The sequence below is a fragment of the Hippopotamus amphibius genome, chromosome 12, assembly GCF_030028045.1.
Source record: "Hippopotamus amphibius kiboko isolate mHipAmp2 chromosome 12, mHipAmp2.hap2, whole genome shotgun sequence".
In the NCBI taxonomy this organism is placed as follows: Eukaryota; Metazoa; Chordata; class Mammalia; order Artiodactyla; family Hippopotamidae; genus Hippopotamus; species Hippopotamus amphibius.
In genome coordinates, this window is record NC_080197.1 from 74,050,744 (window position 1) to 74,071,144 (window position 20,401).

The following is a 20,401-nucleotide window of genomic DNA, read 5'->3' on the forward strand; positions in this document are numbered from 1 at the left end:
AGTGAAGTAAGTCAGAAAGAGAAAAACAAATACTGTATATTAACGCATATATGCGGAATCTAAAAAGCAGTACTGGTGAACCTAGTGGCAGGGCAAGAATAAAGAGACATAGAGAACAGACTTGAGGACACAGTGGGAGAAAGGGAAGCTAGAACGAAGTGAGAGAGTAGCACTGACATATATACACTACCAAATGTAAAATAGATAGCTAGTGGGAAGCTGCTGCATAGCACGGGGAGGTCAACTTGATGCTTAGGGATGACCTAGAGGGGTGCGATGGGGAGAGTGGGAGGGAGGCTCAAGAGGGAGAGGATATGGGGATATATGTATAAATATAGCTGATTCACTTTGTTGTATAGCAGAAACTAACACAACATTGTAAAGCAATTATACTCCAATAAAGATCTGAAGAAAAAAAAAAGATTACTTGAATAGATGGATGATCAGATTTGGGGTTTACTTTCTTTTTCAATTAAATTAAAACTTCTTATTCTTATCCATTTAATCCAGTAAAAATGTTATCTCTTCTAACTTTCTTTTTTGTTTTCCAGTTCCAATTCTTCCTGGCTATAACAGCATTTTATATTTCCTTTTATGGAAGCCCAAAATACTTGTCTGACTTGAAGTTGTTTTGCTGAGTTAACTAAATGTTGTCATAGGGATTAGCAGAAGTTAAAATGACTAAGACAACAAAATAATAAAAAACAAGAAGTGATTCTCATTCTCTTTTCGATAGCCTTGCTTATTCCAATATTCAGGTCCTGTCAGGGTCACTTCCTTTGCTGTTGTGCATGGCAGCTACCCTGATCTACTGTCCTACACACATATTCAAGCATAGTCCCATAAAATACTGAGAGACGGATGGAGTCATAGGATTCTAGGACTGAAAGTTAAAAATCATCTCTTCTTGTCTCTATTTTTATTTTGTAGTTTTGGACACTGAAACTCAGTAAATTAAGGGACGTTTACGTATTCACAACTAGGACGGTTGTCAAATCCTAGGTCCAATGACTGTCAGGCCAATACTCTTTTTACTAGAAATAATCACATAACTGAAAAGCCTTTGGTATTACTATTAAAGGGAGAGGTGCCAAGAGCTGCACAATAAAAAAGAATAATAAGGAAGTAATAAAGATTGAAAAGAGCAAAATTCCAATACGCAGAAACTGTCATCTGGTGTGAGCTATATTTTAAATATTACACAGTATCTGTCGTGAAATGAAAGTATATATAAAGCAGAGTCTTAAAAACCTTTCAGAGCAAGATAACTTTTTATATTTCTCCAAGTGTTTTGGCTGAAAAGTACCTCTATTTTTTTTTTTTTTTTTAGTTTTCAAAACTGAATTGGCCAACCAGTGATGAAAAAGATAAGTAAAATCCTGAAACTAAAATTTAACTATGTTAGGGAAAATTCGATTCCAGAATCAAATACTAATGAAAGGAGGACAGAATCAGTAGCAAGAAGGAATGAGCAAAATAAATAAATAAATAAAGAGAAATGGAATGAGAAAAAAGTATATATATTAAGAAAAAATAGGCAGTCGATGATTTGAGGAACAAAACTATTGGGGAAAGCTGGAATCAAAGGTGAGAAGGAAAAACAGCCAATTTAAGAGAGGGAGAAATGATGTAAAAATTCAATATTAGTTCCAGGACAAAAATAGTAAGAGCAAAGATAAATAGAATGTGGAATATTTAGAAAAAGAAAAAAGTGGACATGGGAATAAAGCAAAAGAAATAAAAGTTGGAGAAGGAATAAGGGGAAATAGAAAATAATGACCCTTAAACCGTTACCTATAATGAGCAAAACAAGCTGGGCACGAGTCATGAGATGGATTTAGGTTTCCTTACCCAAAACCCAAGATAGTAGCTGAAGGCTGCAGCACGGATCTGGAGGTCCCCAAGAGTCCAGTCTGGTCCCCACACTTGACCACAGTCAAGTCCTGAGGTATGTTTAGGAAATTTGCTGAGCACCTCCTCTTGCCTCTCTCTGTTTCTGATGATAAATTAAACCCAACACTTTTGACTATTGTCTGACTCCACAGGAAGAGTTTTAAATTGACTCATTTCTAAATGTTTCAGATAAGAAAAGTTAAAAAAGCAGAAGTGGGAGAGCATGGTTCCAGGAAGTCTTCTGCAGGACACAAAGTATGGTAAACTTCCCATTTTATAGGTTTTTGCATTTGTTTTGTTTTAGAAATGCACAAAAATGATCCTATGGTATGTGAGAGTGGGGGTGGGAGGTAACTGGGGGGAAGGACCTGCACAACCCCATGTAATGAATCTCAAAGAACATCTCTCATATGCTTAATATGTGCTAAAGAAATGTCATGCAAAAATCAGATGAATTAAACTACGTTCTAATCTCTAGAGATATACAATCTGGTGAAAATATGTACCCATATAACAACAACAACAGAAAGCACCTGTGTTACAATTCAGACTATAATGATAGAAACAGCAGCAGAAGTAAAATAGTAGAAAATAACAGGTAGGGATGTATTTAGCCAAGGGCAATCTGGGAAAGTCTTAAAGTAGAAATAAGGTTTGGGCAGGTCCTTCAAGAATTATGGGACTTATCTAGAAAGAGGTGACAAGCTATTTATTTTTATTATCTTTATTATTATTATTATTATTTTGGCTGTGTTAGGGCATGTGGGAATCTTAGTTTCCCGACCAGGGATCAAACTTGTACCCCCTGCAGTGGAAGTGTGGAGTCAACCACTGGACCGCCAGGGAAGTCCCCACATCATACTTTTAAAGTTATTCCATATTAAACCGTTTAGTCAGTTGTTCCCCTCTTCATGGATACTCTGTTTTAATCAAATTTTAAAGGAGTTATAAACAGTGCTTCAATGAGTACTCTTGTATTTTATACATCTATGAAATTTTCTGTAGAATAGTTTCCTAGGACTGCAGTTGCTAAATCTATGTATGTGCATTTATATTTTTGAAAGATATGGCATTTCCCACTAAAGAGACTCCACCAATTTACGCTTCCACCAGCGATGGCGAGTGTATCTATTCCATCTGCAAAAGGTAAGGTTTTTATCATTAAGTTCAGTATCATAAACAACTACTCTGGTCTTACTATAGACACTATGCTTTGCGCTGTAGGAGATGCAGAGGCAATAAAAGATCTCTGTATATAATTGTAATTGAGTAAGGGCTGCTAGCAGGGCAGCCCTGGGAACTTGGAAGAGCAAAAGACTAATTCTCACTGAAGAAAACATGAAGATAATGCTCTGAAAAGAGAACATTTGAGCTGGGCTTTAAGGATCGGTAGAAATTTGACAGACACTAATAGTGCTGTAAAATAATTTATCTGTCTCTCTGGCCTGCTAGACCAAGAGTTTATTCCTATCTCCAGAGCCTGTTACCATGCCTGGAATAACACATCTGGAGTACCAATAAATGAATGAGGGAATGAATGAATATTTGGTTGAAAAGGATGTTGGCTTTTGAATATAATTCAAAGAATTAGTTTGAGTCTTTAAAGTTGTTTCTGGTGTGGATCCAGTTTTACTGATTTCTCTTTCTCTGCAGATTAGACAGCAATTAAAACCAGTTGGAGAACTTACAGCGGTATTACTTGCATTTTCAGATCAGGAAGGAAATTACTGAAAATACCTTGTGAATGGGGCTCTTATTTCTGGATGGCTTCTGCTCCTTCTTATTAAGTACTAGTTTTATGGTATAATGTGGAAAAATTGGGAGGAATTCATGTGATTTTCTTCTATTTTGTTCTTTTTAAATATCTAATTATAAATTTCTAAGCAGAGATCATATGCTTTAGAAAGAGTGAAATTTTGAATATATATTGCAAACACACAGCCATATTAAAACATTTTTATGAGTCTGATTAATTCTACATTTTCAGTGTAGACCAAATATATTATACTCTAAATGAAAAATAACCAAGTACCAAAAACTATGGATGACATAGACAAATGCTATGGCTAGTTAGCAAAGGACAAAACTGATGAAAACTGGTGGAGGTTAGAATTAGTTGGAAAATTTTCATGGAAGAACATTCTTGAGGTGAAAAATAATCTGCTATTAGGAATTTGAGGTCTAGTTTTAGTAATAACTACATACTTGACCTTGGGCTGGATGCTTGACCTAGATTTTTTTTCTTAGATGTAAAATTAAAGGATTGAACTGAATGATCTTTAAAGTTTCTTTTACATCTAACAATCTATATTTCTCCCATTTGAAGAGGGGGAAAACACACATTACGGTGGAGGTAAGCCCACTGTGAGCAGATGACACAAGTAAAGTGTTTTGGCTGGAGTAAAAAGCACACACGGGAGCAACAGAAGGTGCAAAGAGAACCTGAGTTTGAATCCCAGCTCTGCCACTTATTGATTGTGAGATTGCTCAGGAGTTATTCAGTTATTCTGTGTTTTCATTTCCTCACCTGCAAAACAGGGATTGTGTCGGATTTTATGTATTGCTACTCAAGCCCATTCCCATTCTTCCTATTTACTTCCTATTTACTTCTTCTTTTCCAATTTGGATTCCTTTAATTTCTTTTTCTTCTCTGATTGCTGTGGCTAACACTTCCAAAACTATGTTGAATAACAGTGGTGAGAGTGGACACCCTTGTCTTGTTCCTGTTCTTAGAGGGAATTCTTCCAGTTTTTCTCCATTAAGAACAATGTTGGCTTTTGGTTTGTCATATATGGCTTTTATTATGTTGAGGTAATTTCCTTCTATGCCCATTTTCTGGAGAGCTTTTATCATAAATGGATGTTGAACTTTGTCAAAAGCTTTTTCTGCGTCTATTGAAATGATCTAACCTGTAAAATGGTGAGCAATGTTACACCCCTTTTTACTTTTTCACTGTGAGTTGAGATGTACTAATGGGTATTGAAATTAAGTTTGTGGGTTGAGAACAACAACATAAAATAGAATAGAATACAATAAAAACTATAAACTGCCATCAAGTTTAGTAAGGGTACCACTTTGGGAAACTTTTGTTTCGGTGATATATATTTGAATCTGTATGGGTGCACTGGATTCTCATATGAAATATGTTCATAGCAAAAAAAAAGTTTGGAAAAGACTACTAAGTAATGTCTAAGGGTCTCTCCTAATTTAAAGTTCCTGTACTTCTACTACCTTCTAATGATCGGCTGATTCTTTGGAAGGAAATCTCATTAATTTAATTCATAGGTAGTTTGAAAAGATTCTATAGGTAGTCTTTCAATGGAATGTATGAAATGTTAAAAAATTTGAGGTCTACCTGTATGTACTGACATAAAAAGCTATCAACATATTATTAAGTAAAAAGCAAAATGTGGACAGGATGTATAGTATGATTTCATTTGTGAAAATTCATAGACTCATGCATACACCCATACTTATAAGTGCATAATGCATAGAAAATATCAGAAAGAACATAAAAAAGTTGTCTACAGTAGTCAATTCAATGAAGAACAAAAGAAGGATGGATCTTGAGGAACCAGGAGGTGGCCTTTAAAATTTTTTAAATACATTTTATTTAGCTATAATCCACATATAATAAAATGCATGCATTTTTAACTATACATTTTCTTGAGTCTTGACTAACATATACACTTTGTGTAACCAACATCACAATCAAGATATAGTATATTTCCATCACTCCCCTTCCCCCAAATAGCCTTGAACCTCTTCCTATTCAATCTCTCATCAGCTTTGGCATTAGTCGACCATTTACTTAATTTTTATTACTCTCATCTTTTTAAGAATTTCATATAGGGGGTTCCCTGATGGTGCAGTGGTTAAGAATCCACCTGCCATTGCAGGGGACATGCGTTCAAGCCCTGGTCCAGGAAGATCCCACATGCTGCGGAGAAACTAAGCCTGTGTGCCACAACTACTGAAGCCTGTGCTCTAGAGCCCTCAAGCCCACGTGCTGCAGCTACTGAAGCCCGCACGCCTAGAGCCTGTGCTCTGCAATAAGAGAAACCACCACAATGGGCAGTCCCCGCTCTCTGCAACTAGAGAAAGCCTGCACGCAGCAACAAAGACTCAATGCAGCCAAAAATTAAAAAATTAAAAAAAAATTTCATATAAATGCAGTCATATAGTATGTACTCTTTTGGGCCTGGCTTTTTTTGTTGTTATTTTTCAGTATAATCTTTTTGAGATCTATCTGTGTCATTGTTGAGTGTAAGCAGTTCAATTTTTAAAATTGTTATCCCTGAGTATTAGTATTTGATCCTCTTTATTGCTATTCTATTTACTTTATTACTATTATATGTCAATATGACACTATTCTATTATAGGGATATACCACAATTTGTTTATCCATTCACCTGTTGATAGACATTGAGTGTTGTTTCTAGTTTTTGACCACTGTAAACAAAACTGCTCCGAATGTTTGCACATATGTCTTTTTTGTGAACATACGTTTTAGTTTCTCTTGGGTAAATATTTCAGAATAAAATGCTGGGTCATATGATAAATGTATATTTAACTTTAAGAAAATTCAAAATGTTTTCCAAAATGGTTGTGCCATTTTAATTCCCCACTACCAATGTATTAAAGTTTCTCTGTATCTTTGCTCCATGTTCTTGGCAGCACTTTGCTGTCATCAAGTTTTCTTTTAAACTATTATACTAGGTGTGTAGTGTTATCTCATTATAGTTTCAAATTCAAATATATATATATTTGAATTTATATATATATGAATATATATATAGTTCTTGTAACATCTTTGTCTGGTTTTGGTATTAAGGTAATATTGTCTCATAAAAATTAGTTGGAAAGTGTTTTATCTCTCTATTTTCTTAGACAGTTTGTATGGGATTTACATTATTTCTTCCTAAAATGGTTGATCAATGATGAAGCCATCTGGGCATGGAAGTTTGCTTTTGCTTTTTTGTGGGAAGATTTTTAGTTATAAACTCAATGCCTTTAATAGGTACAGGGCTATTCAAATTTTCTATCTCTTCTTGAATTATTTTTGGTAACTTGTGTACATCAATGACCATTTATTAAACTTGTCGGCATGAACTTGTTAATAATATAGAAATGTGGACGTTCACGTTTCATTTCACACTCTTTTATATTCTTTGAGTTTTTTGCAAAGTATATGTAGGATCCTGAAATTGGGGAATTTGGGGAAATGGCCAAGTTAATAAGTTAACTGATTGGACTTAAAGAGGAATCTTGTATTAGTCAACAATTATTACTGCCTACTATGTTAAGGGCATTGTGCTGGGTGCTGAAAAAGTGAAGTTTTTGCCTTTATGGAGCTGATGGTTTATTGGGAGATAGTTGAAGATAACAACACATTGGGTACAACAAAAAGGTATAACAAAAGCAAGTGCAAGCATTAGAGAGGAGTTCATCTAAAGGACCTGGCAAAGTCACAAGAGGAGGTCTTATTTGAACTGATATATGACCATATTAGTTTGCCAAATTAACAGGCTAGGGGACAGTGTTTAAGGTTGAAGCTTTAAAGCATGCAAAAGTATGAAGAATATGAAGAACATGGACAGCTCAGGAAACCTTAAGTAGTTAAGGATTACCGAAATTTTAAGTGAACATTTGCTTTATAAGAAAATCTTGGATCTCTTTCATGGCCTTAATATTTATACACCTATACTTACTTATTTACTATATATATTATACACACACATCTCTCAAAAGCATCCTATAGTAATGGATATGCCATTAACCATTTTCTGTTGATAGACATTCACGTTGTTTCCATTTTTCACTACTACAAACAATGCTGTAATAAACATTACTGTACATATTTTTGCACACATAAAAACTTCTCTAAAATACCTATTAGTAGATTTGCTACATTGAAGGTTACATACAATATTTTGATCAATTCTAAATTTATCTTCAGAAATCCTGTACCAAATTGCCTTCCTGCTGACAATGTATGAGAGTAGCTGATTCCCCACATCCTTATAAGGGCTGAATATTACGATTCTTCTTGAATTTTAAGATGTCACTTTGCTACGCAGGGTAGACAAATTAGAGACAAGTTTCCAACCAGTCAACATAACGAAGTAGTGAAGATCACCGCTGTTGTAGTAAGACAGCCTTGAGCTGGTATCTCGGTTTTCCATTTGCTGTCTGTGTTTATTAAATCAATTAAGTGATAGTATTGTGGCAAGTTTACATTTGGAGCGTACAAGGCAAGTGTTTATGGAGACAGTTCAGGGGACTTTATAAGACGACTGGGGGCAAATAGCGGCTATTAAACAGTTCATACTGCTTTCCTAATTGGTCAGGAATTGAATTGATCCCATTTACAGTTTAAAATGGGCAAAATTTCCAAAAAGATATCCAGAATACACACGAAGTGTGGCAGACTAGTTCAACAGGTGCCATTCTCGAAACTCAGATCAAAAGGTGTTGTAAGGCAATGGATCAGGCTGGGCGTTTTTGAAGTTTGGACTCGGGAAGGTTAAAATCCAACACGTCTACACCTGGGTCATACACTTCCTTTAGGTACTGAAGTTGGGAATACTGACAGGCGCATTCCCCTTTTCTGCTTAGAAACTACGGTTAAGAAATGACTGTTGGAAGAAAAAAAATTCGCCAGACTTCAAGATGGTCGTCGTCCTCTCAGAGCACCGCGGGTACCTGCCGGCAGCAAGATGGCGTTTTCCCTCCTCGCTTCTCGCGGATTGAGATTTTCTTAACGTGAATCATGCACTTAGAAGGCATCCTTGCCATTACCCAAGATGGTGAGTCCCGCAACCTCACCGTTTCCAGGCTTCAACATGGCTTCCTAGACCAGCGCCACGGGAGTTTAATCTCAGGAATCCAGCGGAGCTCGAGCGGAAGAAGCGTGAGCGGAAGTTGTTGCGTAACGCAACTCCCCGCCTCCACGTCCTGCCCCCCGTGCTGACGCCCCGCCCCCAGCGGCGCGGCGAGTAGAGCCAAGATGGCGGCCGAGTTGGAGTACGAGTCTGTTCTGTGTGTGAAGCCCGACGTCAGCGTCTACCGGATTCCGCCCCGGGCCTCCAACCGCGGTTACAGGTACTAATCTCGAGGCACTGCGGCATGCGCGTACCCGGTCTGGAATGACACTTTTCTCCTCAGGTAGCACGTTGTCGGTCCCTGCCACTGCCACCTCTGGGTTGTCACCTTGCTGACCTCCCCACCTGGGTTGTGGTCCCCCTGTCCGCCGGCTCTTCCCCCGCTCTGGACTGCCATCTTCTTGTTTCTTCCGCTTAAAAAAAAAAATGACCATCCGGCATCCTCCCACCCCTCCTCCCCCGGACCCCTGTGGGTTACCCATCTGCTCCCCATCATCCACTTCCAGTCGTGTCTGCTCCATCGCCAGTCACCTTTCCTTCGCTCTTCCCTGCGTCCTTCAGCTTGTCACCCTCATCTTCTCCCTCTCTGTCCCCCACCCCCATTTCCAATACCTCGTGCGTATTTGTGGGTAAGCATGGTGTCGTTGGCCCCTCTCTGGATGAGCTAATTTGTCTTTTGTGCTGTTCAGTCTTGTCACCAAATAGCATCACCCAACATATGGTTTTTCCCTTCAGCTCTTTTGCCAGTGGGCAAAGGTTATGATCATAAGCTTTCCAATGGTTGTCTAATCTGTCTCTTTTCAATATGTTTTCCTGGTGATAGTATAGTATTTTCATTCTTCCTTTCTTCCCCCCCCTTCTCAACCTCTCCTATAGCTCTTACTTCCAGAGTTAACGCAGCATTTTCTCTGGAGGACTAACTAACCACCTTGTAATCCAATGACGACGAGGGTCTGAGGATGCTGTAGGAAGTCACCTAGTCACGTAGTCCAAAGACTTAACATGTAACTCACTGGGTTACATGTTAAAAAAAACTTAGCATCTATATAATTTGAGATCTGTCTCTTAGCCTCTCCAAGCCTCAGTTTTCTCATCTGTAAAATATGAAAAAAAAAAACCTGTTCCAGCTACGTACCTTGTAGAAGTTTTTAGAGGATTAAATGAGATCGTATAATAAATGTGAATTTAAGATGAATGTCCTAAAAAGAATTTAGTAAACAGTAAAACAGTGTGTAAATATAAGATACTGTTTTGATTTCTGTCTCTGACTCACATCACCATCATGGTTTTCCTCTTGGCACTTATTAATACCTCAGCTGAAAAGTTATCCTTTCCCTATGTACATTGTTTTGTCCCCTTATCAGAGGTTCATTCATCGTGCATCCGTATCTTTGTGCTTGCTGATCTGTGCACTAGATGCTGTGGGTTGTACCTTTTGGCAAAGAGGTAGTCCTACTTTCAAGCTTTTAATCAGACCCCAAATTGACCATGAATAAGACTACATGCTTTTTGACGTTAGCCACAGGTACTAGTATGTGTGAGTCAGTTGAGACCTCTCCTTCTTTGGCGAGCCCTCGAGCCACCATTCTGGCTTAGGTGTGCTCTAGGTGCTTCCATAGCACCTGTGCCTGTCTGTATCACAGAGTTCTTCCTTCTGCATTCTCATCGATTGTTTGGTGTCTGTTCTCAAGACTAGACCACGAACCATTTGAGGTCTTTTTAAACTTTATATTCCTAGGGTCTAGCACAGTTTCTGGCACATAGTGGAGACTCTGCAAATGTTGACTGAAAGAAATTAGTAGATTACACTTAAATTAGTGTTGATTGCACTGTTAAATAAAGTAAAATAGCTCATGACCTCCCACTTTAGGCAATAAGACTTCCTAAAGGATATGATACACATCAAAGTGGGATTCTGTTCTTTTTCTTCTTCAGGCTTTTTAAAAGACCTTTCTTTTCTCACCCATCTGCATTCTCTATCTTCACTTCTGGTTTATCCTTGTGCCAGTTAACTGCATTGAGCTATCAAAGCAATTTCTTATTTTTCCTTTTTTTTTTTTTGGTTGTCATTCTATGTTATTGATGTCTTATCCTACAAGAGGCTTTTTACCTCAGCCACTCTTCTCTTAATCAGTGAAGAGAGCAGAACTAAGTTTGAGTCGTGATTCTCCTTTATTTGCTGGGTTGTCTCTGGTAAGTCACTTAACTCTTTTGAACTTTAGTTTCCTCATCTGTAAAAATGAATAGAATATTCCTTACTTTGTGAGATCCTCTCACTTAATTTTCACAAGAATCGGCATATGCCTGGAACAGGTGCTTGATAAATAGTACTGTTCTGTCTTTTTGTCTATGTAATCTTTCTTGTTTACCAGAACCCATTTTACATTGTGAGTGTGATTTATTCTCTAGGCTGACATTAAAGGAAAAACTGGACTTTATAGGAAGCAGGAGAAATGCTTTCTTTGAGTGACTAATAAGATGAGACGAAATAATGGACTTTGATTCACCTAGTGGAAGCTGTTGCTTCCCAAACTTTCACTGAGCAGACTTTCGGAAGGAGAATTTAGGTTGATGTGAAACTTATAAATGATAAGAAGATGGTTTCCCGACCTACAGAACTTTTGTTTATTCATCATTACTTTCCTCTCCAGCTAAATCAGTATTAAACCCTATAGTGTGTTTTACTGTAATGAAAAGAATGCTGGACTTTGAAGTTAGGTAAGCATTGTTACTTGCTGTTTGCTTGTCCTTTTCTTCATTTAGAGAGAGATGGTAGGCTTTTCATGCCTATTCCATATGGCTGCTGTAAGATTTCTTGCCAAGGTAGATTTGTGAAGGTCGGTTTAGAAGACCAGTAAAACCAAGAATTCCTCTGGCTAGGTCTGGGATTGGGAGAGGAGGTAAGGCTCAGGGCTGAGGGGAACTGCTACCATGAGTACCCATTCATTTACTGAGAATTTGTTAAATACTGGCCATTATACACGCAGATAAGCCAAAGAATCTGTCCAAAGTAGCACCTGTAGTAGGCTTTTTCCTAATATTTTCACTAGCCGATTTATACTAAATCTAGCTCATGGCAGTATCATGGAGTAAGTAATGGCTCATTTAAAAAATTTAATAGACAGGGTCCTCTAGCACTCTAATCTGGATCAGATTCAGGTACTTGAGGGTCTTTGAGGTAGGACATCAAGAGAGAAGGTCATGACAAAGATTTGTCTTATAAATCCTATTCAGAACTTGTCCTAATTTAAATTTTCGTTTCTTCCTTTCCACCATTTGCTTACTGTCTTGTTAAACTTATTTTTATTCAGATGTACTTTATTGTTACCTTTCTAACCTGCAAGTATTAGTCTTTAGGTTCCCAAGGGATGAGTTATTAATAACTTTTACTTTGTCCTCCCTTTTCCACGCTGCTGGCAAAACAAAATCATAAATGCAGTGTGTTGTAAAATTGGTTCATGTTTAAATAATGTCTTAGATTTCATTCAAATTCATTTATAATACAGATTATAAGTATTCAGTGTTTTGTAATGTTTCCATGGACATTTGTATCTCTAATCTACATCTTTCCTGAAGTCCAGATTCATATATTCAAATGCACACTCTATATCTCCTCTTGAAAAATCTGTTAGACATCTCAGACTCAACACAGCCAGAACTGAACTCCTGACCTTTCTTCCCAGACATGCTCTGCTGGTAGCCTTCCTCATCTCAATTATTGGCAACTCCTCTGTTCAGGCTAAAAACTTTGGAGTCATCATTGACTTCATCTTTGATGTCTCTCCTTCTCTTCTACCTTACATCCATTCCATTAGAAAATCCTGCTGCCTTTACTTTAAATATATCCGCAGTCTAGCCACTTCTGCTCCTCTCTTCCTTGTCACCATCGTGACTCTCCTAGATTACTACAGTAGTCTCTTAATTAATCCCCTTGCTTCAGTGTTCATATTGCTACATCTCTGCTGTGTATAGCAAAATAACCCTTTTAAAATAAAGGGGAGTCAAGGAAGGGAGGGAATATGGGGATATGTGTATAAAAACAGTTGATTGAACCTGGTGTACCCCCCAAAAAAAAAAAAAAAATAATAATAATAATAAAAAAAAAAAAAATAAAATAAAGGGGAGATCGTGTCGCATCTCTGCTTAAATGGCTCCTCCTTCACTCAGAGTAAAAGCCAGAGTTCTTACAATGGCCTACAAGACCCTATGTGATCTGTCCCTCAGTTGGCTCTCTCACCTCATCTCTTACTTTATTCTAACCTGCTTGCTTGAGGGCAGATATGGCAGGCATGCTCCTATCTTAGTATCTTTGCACTAGCTGTTTCCTACACTTGGAATGTTTTTCCTCCTGATATTTGCGTGGGTAACTCTCACTTCCTTCACATTTTTGCTCACGTTTCACCTTGTTAATAAGACCTGCCCTAACCACCCTTTTGAATGCTGCAACCTGTTCATTCTCCCCCTCCTTGTCTCCCTTTTCTGCTTCTGCATTTTCTTTTTTCCTTAGCACTTATCACCTTCTGAGATATTATTTCCCTTAATTATTGCTTCTTTTTTATTATCTTCTATTAGAATGTAAGCTTCATGATGGCTATTAATTTTGTTCCCTCTTATATCCCAAGCACCTAGAACAGTATCTGCAACTTAATACACACTCTGTAAATATTGGCTGGATTCAGTGAAAGATAATATGTTTAGGGATTTGGGAGGCTTCTGTTACCCAGTATATTTCATTTAGTAGACTTTGTTGTTCCCTGGGCAGCAAAATGCTATTATATAAAATACCATCTACACTGTGAAATAGTGTCATAATGATAAATTTTTAAATTGCCTTTTTTTTGTACTTTTACATATTTTTATTGATGCTTATTGGACTTCAATGGTAACGTTTCTTCTGTTTGCTTTGGACTATGTGTAACATGAGGCATCTATATACAGAGAATCTCGAATTAGTCTTTTGATTATTTAATAGGTAGAAAGAGTAAGCAATTAAGAGCAGGGAAATAGAAATACGGCAGATTTTTAGATTTTTAGTGTTTTAAAGATGTGGACCAAAGGCCTGAGGCTTCCTCATTTTCCTGTCTTAGGGCATCTGACTGGAAGTTAGATCAACCTGATTGGACTGGTCGCCTACGAATCACTTCAAAAGGGAAGATTGCTTATATTAAACTCGAAGATAAAGTTTCAGGTAACCTGTGCTGGTGACCCTCTGACATATTAGAGACATTGGTTTGGTGTTCTTTTATAAATACCTTCAAATTGCGGACTGGCATGGAAATACTTGTTAACTGAGTTTTAGATTTTTGCTTTCTTTGCTCAAAGAAGTCTTTTTCTTACCTGTCAGGGGAACTCTTTGCTCAGGCACCAGTAGAACAATATCCTGGTATTGCTGTGGAGACAGTGACAGATTCCAGCCGCTACTTTGTAATCCGGATCCAGGATGGTACCGGTAAGGGATCAGGGACTTTGAATGGGTTGAGATTAGGAAAATAGTTAATGCACTTCAACAGAAGTATGTCTCAATGGATATATGTTACTTCAGTTTATTAAATTTTTCTTCCCCTTTGTCCAAAGTTAACTCTAGTTGGTAAAGGAGAAGATTAACATGTTATTTGTAATAGATATGATTACAAGTTCAAGACATGGTTATTAAAAGTAGACTAAATAAATCAAAATGTGTATCTAACCAAAGAATTGACATGTATTGCCTGTTCATTGTTGTGGTGGTTTTTTTGTGGGTCTTCTATCATCTGTGTTTAAGGCAATTATCTTTTGTCCAACCAGAGGTTGGCAAACTTTTTCTGTAAATACACAGATAATAAATATTTTAGGTTTTGTGGGCCAAGTGGCCTCCTGCAGCTACTTGGTTCTGTTGCTGTAGTGTGAAAGCTGCCATGGGCAGTATGTAAACAAACTGGTGTGGCTTTGTTCCAATGAAACTTTATTTATAAGAACAAGCTCTGGCAGCATTTGGCCCATGGGCTGCATGTGGTTTGTGGATTCCTGGCCGGTGAGAAAATATTTCATGTTCACAGACGTTATCTAGTTAGAGTAACTATTATATTGATATTTTCATTGGGTAGAGTTTGCTGTAAGGGATACTTCCTTTTCTGAAGATTCCTATCCTTTTCACAGGGCGTAGTGCTTTCATTGGCATTGGCTTCTCAGATCGTGGTGATGCCTTCGACTTTAATGTCTCTTTGCAAGATCACTTCAAGTGAGTGAAGTTTGTCCTTAGTTACCAGGTTGAATGTTTGGAGAATGCTGCTCCTCAGCTGAGTGGGCACTGTCTCTTACTTCCTGGTTTTTTTACTTGGTAAACTAGTTCACATGAATATAAATCTTCCCGTTCACTCTGTTTTCTTACATTATTTTTGTATCTGTTCTGTCCTTTCCTTAATAGCTGGAATATGTTTGTAATCCCTTGTACAGTGGTTTGAGATGGTGCTTTTGTTTATGCTTCTGGGGAATTTGCCCTTGCTTTTAGGTGGCTGAGGGAGGCATAACAGTAACAGCAGGGCTGTCTGTGAGATATGCGGGGAGTTATGTGCCAGTTTTGTTACTCCGTGTAGCTGACATGTTTTGTGCCTGTTGCAGTATTTTTTAAGCCCATTTGATTTTGGCTCAGCTGTGGTGGACAGCACTAGGCACTCAACCATGGGGGATGGGAATTGGTGGCTGAGTGCCCTCTTTTGGAGGGACGAGTTTAATATGCATTTTGTATGGTTCCTCAGTGGTGTTGAACCCCAGTTGCTGTCTATCTTGTCTTTTCTTCTTCTCCTTTCTCGCATCTCATGTTCCCTTACTCTACTTTTTGGAATCATGTTTCGTATAAATTAGCTATACTTAAATTTGTGTGTCAGACTCTGCTTTCAGGGAATCCCAATTAAAGTAACTTACTGTTTTACTGAAGGTGGGTAAAGCAGGAAACTGAGATTTCCAAAGAATCTCAGGAAATGGATAATCGTCCCAAGTTGGATCTGGGCTTCAAGGAAGGGCAGACCATCAAGTTGAGTATTGGGGTGAGTATGGTTCCCCCCATATACCTCCTTGTATTTCCACAAGCCTGTGACTTATTCTTTTTCTCACTCTCCTTTTTTTTTTTTGTAGAACATTACAACCAAGAAAGGAGGTGCTTCTAAGCCCAAGACTACAGGTGCTGGGGGCCTAAGCTTACTCCCACCCCCACCTGGAGGCAAAGTCACAATTCCCCCACCGTCCTCCTCAGTTGCTATCAGCAATCATGTCACTCCACCACCTGTACCAAAATCCAGTCATGGAGGTAGTGATGCAGGTAAATCTCTCTAGAACTTTAACTTTGGGAAATCATATCTTAGGGTTTAATTGGGTAACACCTATTTGCTAAGAAGAATATCGATGGTTTTGCTGTTAAATGGCGTTTGGCACTGACAAGGTGATTCTGGCAGCCTCTAGCAATGCATTGAAGCTTTTCTAGTGAGCTGAGTCATGGTGTCTGGTTGGTTCTTTGGCAGAAAATGGGTAGGTATTAAGAAGACTATTTCCTTCATTGTACCGTGGTGAAATGCTAGTAGGCCTGAGAGTCAGATGGACCAAGATTTTAGTCATGGCTCTGCTACTTTTTATCTGATGTGTTTGGTAACATTATTTAAGTTCTTTGAGTCTCAGTATCCTTACCTGTAAAATGGAGTGTAAAACTACTCCAAGACTGTGAGGGTGAAATGGTGTGATGGCATCTAGCCCAGTACTTGGAATATAGTAGCCATTCAGTGAATGCTATTTCTTAATCCTTTCCATTTCTTCACAAGGTCAGTTGAGACGAAATGAGATGACATCTGGGTTTATGAGTACATTTTCGTTTTTCTTTACTGTCTGGTGGGAAAAAAGAATAGATGTAGTTATTTCTATTTAAAGGATGAGAAATTGGAACTCAGAAAGGAATTTTCCAAAGATTAGAGAATGTAGTATTAGAATCTGGAAGTTTTAACTTATATCATTAATTAGTCAATTATAATTTAAGATGTTTTACATTATATCATTAATCATTTATAATTGATTGCTAAGGGCAAACTTTCTCTTCCTGGAATTTTTGAGGTAAAAGTGGTTATAGGCTACTTATTTTGGTAAGTGTTCCCAGAAGGCACTGAGGATAATATCCAAGGTGTATTTATTTTTATTTTTTTAAATTAAACTTTTTATTTTGAGATAATTGTAGATTCACATGCAATTGTAAAAAAAACCCCAAAAAACCAGAAATACCACGTACCCTTTACCCAAGTTACCCTCAGTGGCAACATTTTGCAGAATTGACACTGAAACGATCTACTGATCTTTCTTAGATTTCATCATTTTTATGTATTCTCATTTGTGTGTACAGTTGACCCTTGAACAGTGCAAGGCTTAGGTGCACTGACCACTCCACAACCCCCCACCCCCACCCCCACCCCATGCAGTTGAAAATCTGTGTGTAACTTCACGGTGGGCTGTCCATATCTATGATTCCACATCTGCAGAGTCAACCAACCACAGATCATGTAGTACTGTAGTGAGTGTATAAGCGGACCCATGTGTATAAGTGGACCCACACAGTTCAAACCCATGTCGTTCAAGGGTCGGCTGTAGTTCTGTGCAGTTTTATCATGTGTAGATTTCTGGATCCACCACCATGGTCAGGGTACTGAACAGTTCCACCACGACAAGGATCCCTTGTGTCATCCTTTTATAGCCACACCTCCCTCCTTCTTTGCCTCCCCCCACCCCCCTATCCCTAACCCCCCTGCAGTCAGTCACTAATCTGCTCTCCATCTCTGATTTTGTCACTTCAGGAATGTTATATAAGTGGAACCATATAGTATATAACCTTTGGGATTGACTTTTCCCACTCAGCATGAGTCCCTTGAGAGTCATCAAGTTGTGTATAGCAATAGTTTGTTCCTACTTATTGCTGAGTCATATTCCATGGTATGGATGTACCATAGTATGTTTAATCATCACCCATGATAAAACTTCTGAGTTGTTTCCAGTTTTTGGCTTTTACAAATAAAATTGCTGTGAACATTTATGTATAGGTTTTTGTGTGAACATAAGTTTTCATTTCTAAAATTTTTATTATGTTTCCCCTTTCCTTATTTCTTCTCTTACCTTGTATTCAGATATCCTTTTAGATTTGGATTCTCCTGCTCCTGTCACGACACCAGCTCCAGCTCCAGTTTCTGCAAGCAATGACTTGTGGGGAGACTTTAGCACTGCATCCAGGTATTAGCAGAGGGAAACCAGCATACTTTTAACCAGGGTATCGATGATGTATGTACAGTCAAATGAAATCTCTCATCTGGGAAAGCAGGGCATTTGTAGGTCATATAGAGTCCTCAGCAGGAATTCTAGGTAAGGAAATACAGGAGTGCTGGGGATGGTGGGATAAGAAAGCTGTAGGATGAAGCTTGAGTGGAACATTTCAGGCCTTGGTAAGTAGAATTGCTGTGAAGTATAGTTTCAGGAATTGTGGGCAGAGAATTTCTTAGAAACTGTTAAGAATGGAGTCCCTATCCTAATATGCCTTTGGCTTTCTCTCTGTTCTCCTGTCTTGCAGCTCTGTTCCAAACCAGGCACCACAGCCATCCAACTGGGTCCAGTTCTGAAGAGCACTGGCAGGATGTTAAGGACAGACTTGAATAAAAATGACCTTGAGGGCACCAATCTGTGAGGGGAGCTCAGAACCCCTTTCCTCCCCAGAACCAAAATTACTGGACAATCGTTTTTCATAGCTTCTCCATTGCATTCAGGCTGGTTGTGTCACTCCCCGGTGTTCTTCCTTGCTGTACAGCCAAGAAAGTATTTCTTATCTCCTGCTCACTAACAAGGCAGGGGAACAGTGGGTCTTATACTTGTGGCTGACTATGCAGGGCTCAAAAGGCCAGGGTCTCTTCGAGGGGGAAATAACCTCTAACATCTGTAAAATTTTTCTCCATCTTTAAATTCTTTAACTTATTTCAGAATCATCTCATGACCCTTGTGTGCCTCTGTGAAACCCTGTTTAGCAATTTCAGGGGAGACAAAAACCTCAGAACTTCCTTTTCTATTAACTGAAGACTCTAAAAAGGGACAGACTGACCTCAGTGTTTACAGATTCAGAATTTTGATGGGGTAGGGGGGAAGAAAGACCTGTTCCTGGGTCTCTGCTATATATCCTCCCTCAGGCTTGTCCTATTCTGTGAACATCCAGTGCTGGGTGCAGCCCCGTTACCCTCTAGTGTGTTTACATGTCTCTTCCTGTGATAGGAGGGTTGTGTTGGTGGCACCTCCACTCTTCTTTTATCTGTTGAATAGTGCAGCATCTTTGATCAGTGGGTGTCTGTTGGATGAAGGAGGTTCGAGGGGCTATGTTTTCCTGGTTATATTCTAGAGAAGCGGTTACTTTCTTGCAGCTCCATCTAGTTGCTGCATTTGAAGCGTGGTGTTACTTTGTAATGGCCCCATTATTTGACCTAAAGTTAAAGGGTTTAGAGTTTTTAACCTAATTTGTAGAGCAGAGAGGTTGAAAGTACTTAACTCTTGTTCAGTACCCACATTGCCTTGCTGCCTGGGTATCTGGCTCCTTTTCATAAACATTTTTTCAATCCACCAGCTCTACAATAGAAAGCTGCTATTACATGTACCATCATTTATGAAGGAAGCTGGAGAATAATGGCTTTAGGATAGATTGTGCCCAAATGATGGCTGTGATACCCATCACCAAGAGTATCTCAGAAGCAAGTTGCTCCCCATCACTTTCTTTCCCTCTGCCCGCCATTCCTTCTACAATGCTGTGAAGGGGTCCCACTCTTAGGTGAACAGGCACCAGCTATTTTGTCTGTTAAGGGGCAATTTTGAGAGTGAAGTGGGAGGGTCTCACTTCTTCCTTTAGCACCTGTTTGGATGTGTACCCTCTGGCTGAAGGGAGTTCTTATATTTAGGTTCAAAATAGGTTCTGTCTCTTGGATTTCCTTCTTGACTCTTTTTAACTTTGGGTCCATTTCTTTTCTTTTTTTTTTTTCATTGCTTCCCGTTCCAGGCAGCTCTATTCTTACAGAGCCATGGCAGGACATTTGAAAATTCCAATAGAAAACACTAAAAGTAAAGTCTGTAGAATCACTAGTGACTAACTACTGGGAACCTATTTTCTCAATCTTCCTCTATGTTGTGTTCTTTGTATTCTCAAGATGATAATATATTATGTATTTGAATTGCTGAAAAATTGAAAATGAAGTTTAAGATACATGTATATAGAGCATATGTATGCTGTACTGGTGCAATAATGGTAATTAAAAATATGGAAAAAGGTAGTGTCTCTTATCTTTTCACTTGCCTGTTTCATTTTCTTTTTAATTTAATTGGCACAATATAGGTGAGCCAGTAGATAATAAAAGGACATTTTGTATCTATTACTCTTTTTCAAGAAATGGAGGTTTTAAGAGGTTAAGGCTAGACCTCTGTCCTTATGGTTCTAAACCCACAGAGGCTCCTTGTCAAGATCACTTGTATTTATTATTGATTTGCTGGTACAGTTAATTTCATTTGCTTCAAATTATCTTCATGATCTAGGCTGCTTTTCATTTCCCAGATCTATGATCAGCATCAATGAAGGGAATCAATGCATGAGGTAGAAC

General features: G+C 38.4%; 1 protein-coding gene across 1 annotated transcript; it reads left to right on the plus strand.

Annotated features, from left to right (window-relative positions):
- Nucleotides 1–8,879: 8,879 nt before the first annotated feature.
- On the plus strand, nt 8,880–20,074 carry NECAP1 (NECAP endocytosis associated 1). Its single transcript, XM_057703423.1, has 8 exons — nt 8,880–8,997; nt 13,865–13,965; nt 14,122–14,226; nt 14,913–14,994; nt 15,691–15,799; nt 15,888–16,071; nt 17,909–18,011; nt 18,346–20,074. Exons 1-8 carry the CDS (start codon nt 8,903–8,905, stop codon nt 18,392–18,394), a joined length of 828 nt encoding a protein of 275 aa, XP_057559406.1. The 5' UTR covers nt 8,880–8,902; the 3' UTR covers nt 18,395–20,074.
- The last annotated feature ends 327 nt before the right edge of the window (nt 20,075–20,401 follow it).